Source organism: Podarcis melisellensis (genome assembly GCF_964234715.1).
Source record: "Podarcis melisellensis genome assembly, chromosome: 11".
Classification (NCBI taxonomy): Eukaryota; Metazoa; Chordata; class Lepidosauria; order Squamata; family Lacertidae; genus Podarcis; species Podarcis melisellensis.
The window spans coordinates 35,736,827-35,750,368 of NC_138543.1; the positions used below are offsets into that span (position 1 = coordinate 35,736,827).

Here is a 13,542-nt window from a genome sequence, read left to right on the forward strand (position 1 = left end):
TACTAATCATCTAAGCTTTTACACAGCTTTCTAGCAAGCATTAGTTAATAATGCCCAATGTTCTCAAAGTCTATCATTTGTATTCTTTACTTCAGGTATGGGGAACCACTGACCCTCCAGATGTTGCTGAAATCCAACTCCCATCAGCTCCATTTCCAGAAAGGTTTTGCTGCATGAACTGCAGTCATCATATACCCAAATGAGCTCATTCCATCAGACATTACTAATAGAACATTGAAATTTCTTTCTGTCTTCCTTTAGAACACACTTTAAAGCTACTGAAGGTATCATATGCCAGGAATAAAATTTATTCTATATTATTTGTTTGCAGACTATAACCCTTTAGGCACTATCTTTTTTTTATTTTCCTGAGAAAGAGAAAGAACAATTGGTCTTACCTGAAGTGGAAATTTAAGACTGGAACGCTGTAGACAATGGAGTGGGTACATCTCTTGTCAGCTGACACAGACAGGAGCAAAAATCTGTAAGTAGGCCTGGCTTCCTCAGTTTTTCAGATCTGCCAAGCAGCCAGGCACTGACAGCCACTGAAACAAAACCCAATCCTATCTGCCTACTTCTGCCTACCCTGCTCAGGAAGAAACTACTAGAGAAGTGAAGGGGGGGGGAGGCACAGAATTGAAAGACTAAACATAGAGAAGTGCATCACAGAGCAGCGTAGGGCGGGGTCCATGGTCTATGGCATTCCAGTCTTAAATCTCCACTTCAGGCAAGACCAATTGTTTTATTTACTTCCTGGAATGCCGTAGCCAATTGAGTGGGACATGCCGCAGCGGAGAAAAATATGGGCGGGTCCCAGCTCTGCAGATGCACCAACTACAGAACTTGGTGGAAGACAGTATGACCAAAGGCTACATCAGCTGAGGATGATTGGTTCAATGTGTAATGTTTGGAAAAAGTACTAAAAGATGATCAAATGGCCACTTTACAAATATCCAGCAAGGAACAATGGCCAAGAAAGCAGCAGATCAGGTGGCAGCAGACCTGGTTGAATGAGCTAATACCTGCGTTGCCCAGGGCAAATTGAGGGAATCGTACGCCAGGAAAATACAGGCCCTAATCCACCTCACTAAGGCTGTACTAGTGACCTTGGCCCCTTAGGTAGAAGGATGAAAGGATACAAATAAGGAATTTGTCTTCTGGAAGGGTTTCGTTCCGTGAATGTAAACTTTGAGAGCTGTGCGGACGTCCAAGGAATACCACACCTTTTCCTTCATTCCTTCTGAAGGTGCTTTCCAGATTTCATGTGCAAGAGGAGTTGGTTCTTCCCACCTTTTGCCCTAGCCCAAAATATCCGAAGGAAAAGGTTTGGTATTCCTTTGACGTCCGCACAGCTCTCAGTTTACATTGAGGGTCCGGATGGAGAAATGGTCCCTGCTGCAATAGGGTGGGTGATACTGGAAGATGGAAGGGCAGAGCCACTGACAGAGTTTGAAGCTCCAACAACCATGGTCTTTGGGGCCAGAAGGAGGTTAGAAGCACCACTCGAGCCTTTTCCCATCTGATTTTGTGAAGAACTCAAGGAAGAATTGATTGAGGGGGAAAGGCTTAGAGCTTGCCTTGAGGCTACAGGGCGATTAGGGCATCCCATGCTTCTGCTTGAGGGTCCTGGAACCTTGAATAATAACGTGGCAGTTGAGGACTGGCTTTGCTCGCAAACAGATCCACTTGGAACAGACCCCAGAGAACTTGATGGAATATACGTCTGGCTAGCATCCACTCTCCAGGGTCCAGATGTTTGCGGCTCAGCCAATCTGCCTAATAGTTGTCATCTCCGGCAATATGTTCCGCTCATAGGGAGAGCAGATGGCATTCATCCCAGTTAAAAGAGACAAGCAGCTTCCGTCTGAAGAGTGACAGATCGAGTGCCACCTTGATGGGTGATACGGGATTTCGCCATGGAATTGTCGGTCCGTATCAGGACGTGGTGTGGACAGAACCGCCAAGCAAAGTGAATGATTAGTAGTCTGGCCACCCGCAGTTCCAGCCAGTTGATGGAGTTAAGATTTTTCTAGATCCAGCCAGAGACCTTGGTTCCAGCAGTGGGCTCTCCAATGCTGGAGGCTTGCATCCATGATAATCAGTTGTGAAAGGGGGAAAGCATCTTCTTGGCCTTCTGTCCTGCCTTTGACTAATAAGAATTTCCCTTGATTCTATCAGGACATCTTTTAGTGCCCCGTTTCCAAAAAGCTGACTGCCCAAGAAGGGAACGGTGGAAAGATTCACTTTACATGCTGTATCAGCATTCCAATTTTTTAACCAAAGAGTGTCTCTAGCTGTTACTTGGGATGACATTGCTGTAGCTGCAAACTGCATAGAGTCCATAGTGGCATCTGCCATAAAGGCCTGAGCTTTCAAGAGTTTAGAGAAAGTTTGGCATTGTCAGGCAGAATCTTGGGGGGGGGGGGATTTTATAGCAGATCCTCAAGCCACACAATACAGGCTTGGGCACTAGATGTTGCGGTGCAGGAGGCCCTCATAGACAGGACTGCTGCATCATGGATTTTGCATAGAGCAAACTCAAGTCTCCTATCCATGATATCATGAAGTTGGGCATCTCCTTCACAGGGAACCAAATGGCGTGAGGAAAGATTCAAAATTGGCCTGTCTTATCAAAGTTTTAATATAGGCCATAAATTTTGGGTCTAAGGTATTTAATTTATCTGCTAAGGTGGCATTTTACTTAGAATGCATGGAAGAATCCAGTTCTGACTTTGCAATGGCCTTTAACACTGACAGCACCAAAATGGAATTAGAAGAGGTGCGACTATCAGTTAGTAGGGATATATCGCTATCTGGCTTTGGTGTCAAGGATGATAATCCAAAAGCATGCATAATTTTATGTTTTAGAATGGGAGCACAAACATACAGAGAGAAGCTCATCCTGCACTGATGCACCACTCCTTTCATCATCTATTTCAGTTTCCATAAGGAAGTAGGGTAGGATAAAGAGACATAACCATCATTTCCATCACTGCCCACTAGTGTAAAGGGGTTAGGAGAGGATTCTCCTACATTAGTTCCCACTTGCTGGAGAAAGGAATCTGTCTTTGGTAAGGCCAGTCACTTGGTGGGAATTTCTAATTGGAGATCAGATGATAGTGAAGCAATAAGTGCTTCTTTCAACTGCTCAATTAATGGTGCTGGATTGGTAGATTGAGGGTTTTGTACCCCTTGATCATTATCCTTGGAAAATCCTAAAAATTCTGATTGAGAGTCAGATAAGCTGATGTTAAGATGTCTTTCACCAGTAGGTGGTAGCAAATGATTAGCATTCACATGGCCAACATTACTTTTAGGTAAGGGGGACTGCACTGTAGTGGAGTCCTGAGATTGAGGAATAGGTGTAGGGGAAGGGCGTTTTCTATGAATTGGGGGGCGAGGCTTGTTGTGTCCTCCAACCTTGGAAGGTAAGAAGTGTTAAAGTTTTTGCTTGGTTTTCTTTGGAGGTGGTTCAGTCACACCTTGAGAGGGCTCCATAGTGGAGGACAAGATGGATACATTCTCTCACAATATTGATAGCAGTGGAAGCCAGATGGGCACACAACTCCTTACGCTGAATTGTGGACCACTCCGTCTTCACTTTTAAGGTGAACCGGGAGGAATTAGCCAGCCTCAGACCTCCGATGCCACTACTGCAGACTATGGGGGAAGGCAGTGTGATTCAGTCAAGCTCCACACATACTCTCTCCATGTCACTTAAGCGAACTGGAGGAGGTTAACTCTGGAGGTTGTATTGGTAACAGGCAAGCACTGCATCACCAAACAAAGTGGACCAGGAGGCAATACTACGAATGGTGTAAATACCCCTCTCCCTCTGCTGTACCACAGACCCGGAGTGCAGTAGTAGGACCATGGAACACACATAGAGACACACTAGATTAATAAAAGGCAGCTGCACACCTACACAAATAACAAAGGAAATAAATGTGACCCCAGAAATTTTGTGGCGGGGAAAAAATAATGTCTGAAAGAAAAGCTTAGAAAAAAAGAAACGCTGCAGCGGTGCGTTGAAATCGAAAGGAGGTGGCAACAGACAAAGTGGGCAGCTGTCATGCACTGCAGCAGTGGAACAGAGACAACCAAGTAAGGGCACAAAAACAAACAACAAGAATAAAATGCCTTAAAGGAAGGAACAAAGAAAAGGGTTCTAAGTGCCTTAAATAAAATAAAAAAGAGGGGGGGGGAGAGGGAAGAACTAGTAGAAAAATAAGGCCAAGGAAAAAAATCAGAAAACTAATAACCAATAAACTTAGCTAGTCAGTAGAGCTGAGGAGGAACGTTCTGCCGCGTCAGGTAGGAAAAAAACTGAGGAAGCCGGGCCTACTTCTCACAGATAAAAAGCTTTGCTCCTGCCTGTGTCAGCTGACAAGAGATGTACCCACTCCATTGACCACAGCATTCCGTGAAGTAAATTAAGCAGGTAATAACTGCTTAAACCTGAATACTACTGGTCAGGAAGAGAAATAAATCTCTTGTTAAAATTCTGGTATGGAAGGTGACGAACTGTTCCAACCTATGTTGGAACTTAGCCAACACTGCTCCTTTGCACAGCATCATCAGGAGGCAATGGTTTTCCTGAAAGAATGGGGGGAGATGCTTAATCCTAGTCCTGCCCTTTGCTTTTCCGTGGCAACTCCCATCCAAGATGCTTTCCTACAAATTTGGTTCCAGACCAATAGTTGTAATAGAGTTGTAGGAGGGAAGCAGCTGGTGGGGGCACGGTTAAACACTTCTTTCCTCTCCTCCCTTTTCAAATCTGCCCCTCCGGAAACTGCATGTCAAGGGAAAAGTGACACCTGATATAAACTCACAATGGAATTTTTAGTTTTGCCTGAACTATATGCTAGATTCAAATGTTTAATTATATGCATACAAATAAATATGTGGATTGACTTCCAAGTAAAGCCAAGCACCTATCAATCCAGGTGAATATACTGATGACATTCCACATGCAAAGCAGTAGTAAAGGCAAAAAATGGGTACCATGGATTTATTTTGGCACCTCATGAGATTATAAGCAGACCTGATTTCCTTATGTTTTTCCTTCTATAAGATTTAATGTTGTTTTTTGAGAAATAATTACACAGTACTGGCTTAGCTTTTATGCCTGTTTGAATTTCCCCTCTTTTGTATATTAATATAGAAGAAAATAAACGATGAAGCATGGACAACTTTGTTGGCGGCAGTCCTAAACTGTTTGATATGCTATCTTATTTAGCCACTTACAAACATAAAAACCCCACATTTCCCTGCTTGTAGCACCCTCTGCAGTACAGCCACTTTAATGCAACTGGGGAAAAAACATCACAATGCTCTGGATGAAGACAACATTCTACAAATTTTAATTATAGTACTTTAAAATATTTCAGATATCAGTATCAACTGTATACTGGCAGCAACCCATACTGATAATTAAAAAAGGAAATAATTTTAAAGAACTACAAACAGGAACTATAAACAATGCCACTGTTTATTCAGAGCATGTCATTTAAGACAAACACTATACTGTTTTTATCTGGTTCTATCTGGGAATACTACCAGAAAATACAAGCTGCCAGTCACTCAAAATACAAAATAGAACAATTAACTTACCATCCCTGTTAGACAGCAAACACACTAGGCCGTTAAGACATGTGTCAGTCACTTCCGATATGTTGGTTGCACATCTGCCTATTGCCTGAATTGTAGCTGCAGCAAATTGTTTATCTTGGCTTTTCACATAGGTCTGAAGAAAATAGGAATTTCAGTCTTCAACACATTGGTCTCATCAGTTAAAATCTTTAACAAACCTATCCTTCCCTTTGGAAGCTACCTTCAGTTTTTTAAATTAGCAAATGTGAGTGATATAGAAATAGGGCAACAGGCTATCTTTAGTTACCCAATGCCAGAAGGGATTCAGCCACCATGTATACTAGTAGTGGGTAGCAACTCAAAGCCAGTGATTAGTTTGGGTGCAAGAACAGCATGGTTCATGAATAGTTCTCAGAAATATTTCAATTCCGTTAACTTGCTGAATCCAACTAAGAACAAACAAACAAACAAACAAACAAATGGCGATAGTGAAACAATTGCTGCATGTGAAGATGTAAAAAAATGGGTTCTTTGGAACACCACAGATGTTCCAAATATAAATATTATATACCAGTATGTTCTGAAACAACCTATCTTTGGTCAAGAGCAATGCGAATCAATCAAAAAATATAATCAGAACTTAAGACAACTCCTTTCTAGAATACTAGTATCTAGGGAGCTTTTGCCCATCTGCAACTTGTAGCAGAATCAAGCTGATTTACAACAAAATACCCCTCACTGCGAGAAGCAAAGCTACAGGGAACCAGGCAGAGGGCCTTCTCGGTAGTGGCGCCCGCCCTGTGGAACGCCCTTCCAGCAGATGTCAAAGCGATAAACAACTACCTGACATTCAGAAGACATCTTAAGGCAGCCCTGTTCAGGGAAGTTTTTAACGTGTGATATTTTATTGTATTTTTGGTTTTTATGGAAGCCGCCCAGAGTGGCTGGGGAGGCCCAGCCAGATGGGTGGGGTATAAATAATAATAATATTACTATTATTATTATTATTATTATACAAACCATATTTTGTGTTCTATGGGTGATATTCACGATCACAAGTGGACTTCCCCTTACTACCTGCCCCCAGCCCCTGTAACCTCCCATGCACTTTCAAAGTATGCGTCAGAGGGTTGGACGACCCTCCATAACAGATCTGGGGTGCACATTAGGGCTATAGGTTTGAGAAAAGCAAGAAGTCCCATTACACAACTGGAAAACCACTGCACAGTTGGGCAGGCATCACTAGATAAAGTTTCAAAACCTTTAAAATAAAAGAAAGGAAGCTGTTTTTCTAATGGAAAAATCTCGAATCAAAAAAATCTCGAATCAGCTTAAGCATATGCTTCAAGTGATGTTTCATAGAATAAGAATGATGTACAAACCTGAAATTCTCTGAGAAGAGTTGAAATGTTGGCCTCATTTGCTAAGTTAGTTAAGATTTCAAGCTAAAAGAGAAAAGAATCTGATTAGGAAAACTTGGAAGAATAAGGAATGTTTTCTACATTGTGAACAGTTCTGAATTACAAAACGAAAAGCCCTCAGCAAGTTGAAGGTTGGAAAATAAATCACCATGAATTTTTAATAAGAGAACTGTTGTCAGGATTAAAGGAATTGATTTGAAAGCTGTATGTTAGCTCATATAATCCATATGGATTGTAAGAACTCCTAACATGCCCCATGCCTAAGGCAATGTTCTGAAGCTTCTATCCAGGTGTAGAAGAGAGGCCTTTTCTGAAGTTGGAAAGAAGAGCTAGAAAAATAAACACTAAGACTGTATTATATAATGCTTCAGGAGTTGGGAACCACCTCCCTGTTGGCCTAATTAGGCCTGCCATACTTCCCCATATGGCCTGAAAGGCTGTTGTGGGCAAGCCTCACTCACCTGCCCGACACCTGAGTAAGTCTCTACCCCACTCTCCAGTTTTAAGCTGCTGCAGTGTTGGGACTTTTCCTCAGACACTGGAATCACTGACCCACAGTGCCTCCATCTTGGCAAGATTCAGGTATGTTCCCTCATCCATCTCACCACTGCATCCAGGTGCTAGTTCATGGTCTGCACTGCCTCTCCCAATTCAGATGTTAGGGAGAAATAGAGCTAAGTATGATCAACATATAAATGACATCTTGCCCCAAATCTCCCCATGACCACTCCCAGAAGCTTCATGTAGCTATTAAATAACATTGGGGATAAAATGGTGCCCCAAGGCATCCTATAGCGTATTTGCCAGAGGGCTGACAATGCTACTCTGTGAACTCAGCCTTGGACCAGAACTACTGTAACACAGTACAGTGGTACCTCGGGTTACAGACACTTTGGGTTACAAACTCTGCTAACCAGGAAGTGGATGCTCCAGGTTAAGAACTTTGCCCCAAGATAAGAACGGAAATCGCATGCCAGCAGTGCAGTGGCAGAAGGCCCCATTAGCAAAAGTACGCCTCAGGTTAAGAACCGTTTCAGGTTAAGAACGGACCTCTGGAATGAATTATGTTCTTAACCCGAGGTAGCACTGTAACCCCAATTTCCATTCCTTGGAGCCAGTCCAGGAGGACACCATAATGAATGGTAATGAAAGGTAAAGAAGCAGAAGCAGGGTCATATGCCTCTTGTCCCACTCTCAGCAAAGACCAATTCAAACCAGATTCAAAAAGGTCTAGATAGATGACCTTTTACACTGCCTTCCCTAGGAAGCAGATCTTTGCAACTGGTTCCATAACAACTTTTTTAGGAGTGGCTCTCTCAAGGCAACAGGGGCCACCCCTTCATGTTATGAAGTGTTAACTACATTCTGGACTCAAACAGTCAAACACCCTTTGTGAGATCCAATAAGCCAAAAGGGACAAGAATCAATAGGGTCTATGGCTGGGTGAATAGCCACAAGCACCCTGTCAACCTCATCTGGCTGCATAAGCTGAAACCTATTCCACAACACATCATCAGTTGTGGCGCTGGGTACCTGACTTGGAACTGAAGAGTCAAGGTCACTCTGAAGTTGAGAGACTTTAGACTCAAAACATGTTAAGTCATTATACTCTGTACTCAATTCACAATTTCACATCTGCATTTCTAGTGGTGTGTATATATATAATATACAGAAATTTATGTAATCCCAATCTTTCTAATAACTAATTACGGAAGAAAGTTGTTCTCTTTTCCCCTGCTACATCATTCTTTGCTTCCTATACAGTAGATCAGGCTTCCTCAACCTCAGCCCTCCAGATGTTTTTGGCCTACAACTCCCATGATCCCTAGCTAGCAGGACCAGTGGTCAGGGATGATGGAAATTGTAGTCTCAAGACATCTGGAGGGCCGAGGTTGAGGAAGCCTGCAGTAGATTTAAACACATTACATGTAACAACTTACGTTTCTGTCCTCTTTGACATTAGTAGAGATTAATTAAATGCAGATCTTTTACTTATTGCTTACTACAAATTGCACTAAGGTTCTGCATTAAAAAAAAAATTGTCTTCCTTTTAAAGACTCAGCAAGCGATTTTATGCTTACTAGAAAGCAAGCCCTGTTCAACCCAGGTTTTCCTGCTAATTAAACGTGCAAGAGTATACTATCTACAGTTTAAATTGTTCACAACACAGAGTACCGTATATACTTGACTATAAGCCGACTTTTTCAGAACATTTTTTATGTCCCCCTTGGCTTATACTCGAGTGAGGGTCCTTTTAGGCTGCTCCTTCCTCCTCCTCCGCCTTTGCCACTGTCGGTGGCGGCAGAGGAGGAATGAGCAGCCCGAAAGCAGCCCTTTTGACTACTCCTTCCTTCTCCTCCGCCTTTGCCGCTGTTGGCGGTGGAGGAGGAGCGAGCAACCCGAAAGCAGGTTTGTGGTGTGGTGAACTGGCTTATACTCAAGTCAATAAGTTTTCCCAGTTTTTTGTGGTAAAATTAGGTGCCTCGGCTTATATTTGGCTCGCCTTATACTCGAGTATATACGGTATATTCCTCATAATATTGCTCAAGATAAAATTTCTAAAGAGATGGGTTGGAACTTTGCTTTTTTTGTTTTAGTATTACAAAAGTGTTATCTTAAGGTCAATGCTGAGGAACAATTCATCCTATTAAGAATAATTAGTGTATTTAATATAAATATAAAATATAAAACCATACCTTTAATGTCTTGATCATAGTTGGATCAGTTGACCTAACGTAGAAACTCTTCAAGTAAGGCACAAACATGCCCTGGGGAGGGAAAACACAAATTAACAATATTTAGTAATTATACTGAGGTTAAAATGTAGCAATTTTGAAGTTATGTATTCAAAACGTCAAACCTTGTGTTGGATTGACATCGTTGCTATATTCTGGAGAACAATGTACTGTACTTCCCTAAAAGTCAACGTTAGATAATTAATATGCATAACTCTCAAGCACTGCTCTATTAGAAACATTTTTAAAGAGCTAGATTCAAAAGTAAAGGTTATTTAAATTCTTAGAATGCTCTTCAAAATGATTTTGAAGATATGTTATATAATGGAATATCAAAGTTCTTTCTTTAAAGTACTAAATGGGTTCAGAGTTATTGCAAACACTGCCAACATTGGTGGAAATGAAATCTGGTACACTCCTTTGAGAACCTTGATTAAACCCATATAGTCAAAGTAAATTTACAGAAGCATACTTGGTTTCATTTCATTTTAAAAAGGCAGGATAGGTGTATGTAGGAACTAACATGAGAGAATGGTGGCAGGAGAGGGAATGCATAAATCCTGAAGCTTAATCTTTAAAACCTACTTCCATTGTATGCTTGTGCCAGATCTTGATTTTGAACCAAATTTATACCTCATGAATGTACACTATCCTTCTTTTCCAGTGAGCTTTATAAAATTGAGCTCATTAAATACTATTAACATGTTTCAGATTTTGTAAATATTGATCAAATCCATGTATGAATACCTAAATTACTCTTATACAAATGAAAACCAGTTTACCCTTTCATAACTTTTTACCAGCCACTGTTGGAAAAATCAGCAGAAAAGTATGCTTGATTTACCTGTTACTACGAAGTAAACGTACTAATGATTTAGCAACAATTCCAGCTTCAGATTTCGGTGCTACATGCCAATAAAGTTGTGCAATTGCCATCACCACCTGAAAAAATGATGACAAGTCACCTCCTTTCATCTGGTAATTACGCTTTTCTTTCACATAGCATAAACGTATTTGCATACAGAAATTTTTAATTTCTTATGTTCTTTGAAGCAAAAGAACATATTCAAAGACATCAGGTATTACATTATTTTCTCTGAATTATAAGCAGCTTTCTTAGCAGATGAAAAAACAAGTGTAGGGAAAAAAGCTAGCTTCAAGGTCCACCCCCCTCAAGCTTTAAAATATACTAAGCCAGAATACATGGCAAGGTAGGCCTGCACGTTACATGGTGGTTATGTTTGGATATCTATTTGGATATCTATATTTTTTTTTAAGATATTTATTAAAATTTCCAGTAAAAGCATACAAATACCAATACAGACAACAACATTAAAAAAAAACAGAACAAAAAAAACCAAACAACAAGTATAATTTCAAATCTTATTTTCTCAACCTATTTTTCCTGACTTCCTCATACCTCCCCATTTTGTATTCTAATTTCATTATCCTGTCAGCAAATCCATTCCCATATTTCCCAAAAATTTTCGCTAATTCCATTCCTTTTCTTAATCAAGGTCTCTGAAAAACCACATTATTTTTAAGACCCCTGTCTATCTAACATTCATTAATCTTATAGTATTTATTAAGATAGTCTTTAAATTTCTTCCAATCTTCTTCCACTGTCTCCTTCTCCTGGTCGCAGATTCTGCCCATCACCTCCGCCAGTCCCATATAGTCTGTCATTTTCATCTGCCATTCTTCCAAGGTAGGTAGATCTGGTGTCTTCCAATACTTTGCAATAAGGATCCTTGCTGCTGTTGTGGCATACAGAAACAAAGTTCTATCCTTCTTTAACACCACATGGCTAACCATACCCAGGATAAGGCCTCTGGTTTCTTCAAGAAGGTATATTTAAATACCTTTTTCATTTCATTATATATCATTTCCCAGAAAGCCTTGATCCTCGGGCATGTCCACAAGAGGTGAAAGAATGTACCTTCATTTTCTTTACATTTCCAATCTGTTGTATTCAGTACAGACTATTTTCAATGGCTAAATTAAAAAACACGGCCTGGCTTTTAAAAACCCCAAAGACATTTATGAAGTTAATCTTACGGCAGCATTCCGGCTTTGTAGTAAAGGCTTTGTATTTCGTATAAGCAATCGGTGGTCTGGGTCCATAGAATAGGGCTTGTTCGCTTCCGGATTTTTCTCTTTCTGCTCTTCTTCAGATCCATAGAAATTCTTCTCACTATACTCTTCCAGAATTCCTTCCTATCAAAGGTAAGAAAAACACATACAAGCATGCATATTGCTTTACTTTTCACTTTCAGGTAGCACCAAAAACATAAATAGGGTATGTCACCTTCTAAATTTTGTTTAGCATATTTTGAATTTGAACTACAGCTCAAATTTCCCAACAGATTCCTGGCAAACACTGTTTCTTTCTCAGAGCCTGAAGAAAAAAACATCTATTGGCTGCCTGGGCCTCTGTAATTCAGCTGACCAAGCAAAAGCTCAATAAGCAGTATGTCTATATACTAGAATAATAGGAGGAGAACCATAAATCAAATATAGCACGAAACCTTAGAGATCAATCAGTGAATCTTCCAGGGTACAAAATCTATTCCCCCAAACAGACCCATACTTTCATATACGCTTAACCACCCATTTCCCTGGGACCATCAAGAGACATTATGAGTTCACATAAAATAACAGCCTCATTATTTGGCATGTTATAAAAAGTATATGCTAACTTCAATGTTTTCAAATACCATACTGCGGAGACAAAAGATTTGGAGAGTAATGGTTTGCTGTTGCTTTCTTAAAGACTACAAGGATGTAAAATTATTGTGCCCAAGTTACTCTATTCAAAACTCAAAAAATATCTGTAGAATCTAAAACTTAGAGTGTAACTAATAGGTGAACAAAGGGTGCCCTAAGCTTCTTTTTAGTCATCCTGGCTTTGAAATGGAGAGCTTTATATACTGTGGGTAAACACTAACTACAATTAGTAAAAATGCAGGACTCAGCATTACTAAGACATTGGCTGCTCTGGGCCATTCTTATAGTATTCCACATGCTTTTAAGTTGTACACATTTTTTTTTCTTTGGTATTAGCTATTTAGGGACAGAAACACCATAGACCAATATTTCCCAACCTTTTTCTGACTGTGGCCCCCTTCCAACCTTGTTTCCTTCCTGTGCCCCACCATGGGCCTATCCAAGGGGGATGGGGGGACAGCTGTCCCCCATGAGTAATAATCAAGACAAAACAAGACAAATCAAGACAAATCTGAGGTTCTATCCCCCCCTCCTTAACAAAAACCCTGGCTACGCCCATGCCCCCTCTTGTTCTACTGGTAGAAAGTATCTATTTAAATGTTTTGTTTGTAAATATTTTTATTTATAATTTTTATAGTTTATACAAAATAAAAGTACATAAAATAATAGAAACATAATGAAATATTGTTGAAACAGAAAAGCATAGGAAACTCTGCTAAATCATCAATGGCAGATGGCCATCCAACCTCTGCTTAGAAACCTCCAAGGAAGGAGAGTCCAGAACCTTCCGAGGGAGATCCATCTTCCATGTACAGTATTAGAAAAAGTAAACAACACTTATTTGACCCCAGTTATTTGACACAGAGGGGGAACCTACAGATACAGTCTGTAAGTTCTGTATATATGGGAGAATTTTAAAAACAAGTGGTGCTCACTGACCTAGTACAAAAAGATATCGTCATCTGAAGGAGCCCTGGCTGCCTAGATAAAACACACACCCTTAGCTGGGAGTAAGGCCCACTGAACTCAGGGCAGGTTTCGTCTAAGTAGTTATTTACAAGTTAGCA

At 40.5% G+C, this 13,542-nt stretch overlaps 1 protein-coding gene across 3 annotated transcripts in view; it reads right to left on the reverse strand.

The window, feature by feature from the left end:
* The window catches only part of AP3B1 (adaptor related protein complex 3 subunit beta 1), a 145,456-nt gene that overhangs the window by 81,393 nt on the left and 50,521 nt on the right, over positions 1–13,542 (reverse strand). For all 3 annotated transcript variants that reach the window (XM_081929344.1, XM_081929343.1, XM_081929345.1), the window contains exons 8-13: positions 11,807–11,965; positions 10,593–10,690; positions 9,874–9,928; positions 9,710–9,781; positions 6,975–7,037; positions 5,614–5,746 (exon numbers count right to left, since the gene is read on the reverse strand). In XM_081929344.1, the coding sequence (XP_081785470.1) occupies positions 5,614–5,746; positions 6,975–7,037; positions 9,710–9,781; positions 9,874–9,928; positions 10,593–10,690; positions 11,807–11,965 (580 nt within the window). The remainder of the gene's footprint in view (positions 1–5,613; positions 5,747–6,974; positions 7,038–9,709; positions 9,782–9,873; positions 9,929–10,592; positions 10,691–11,806; positions 11,966–13,542) is intronic.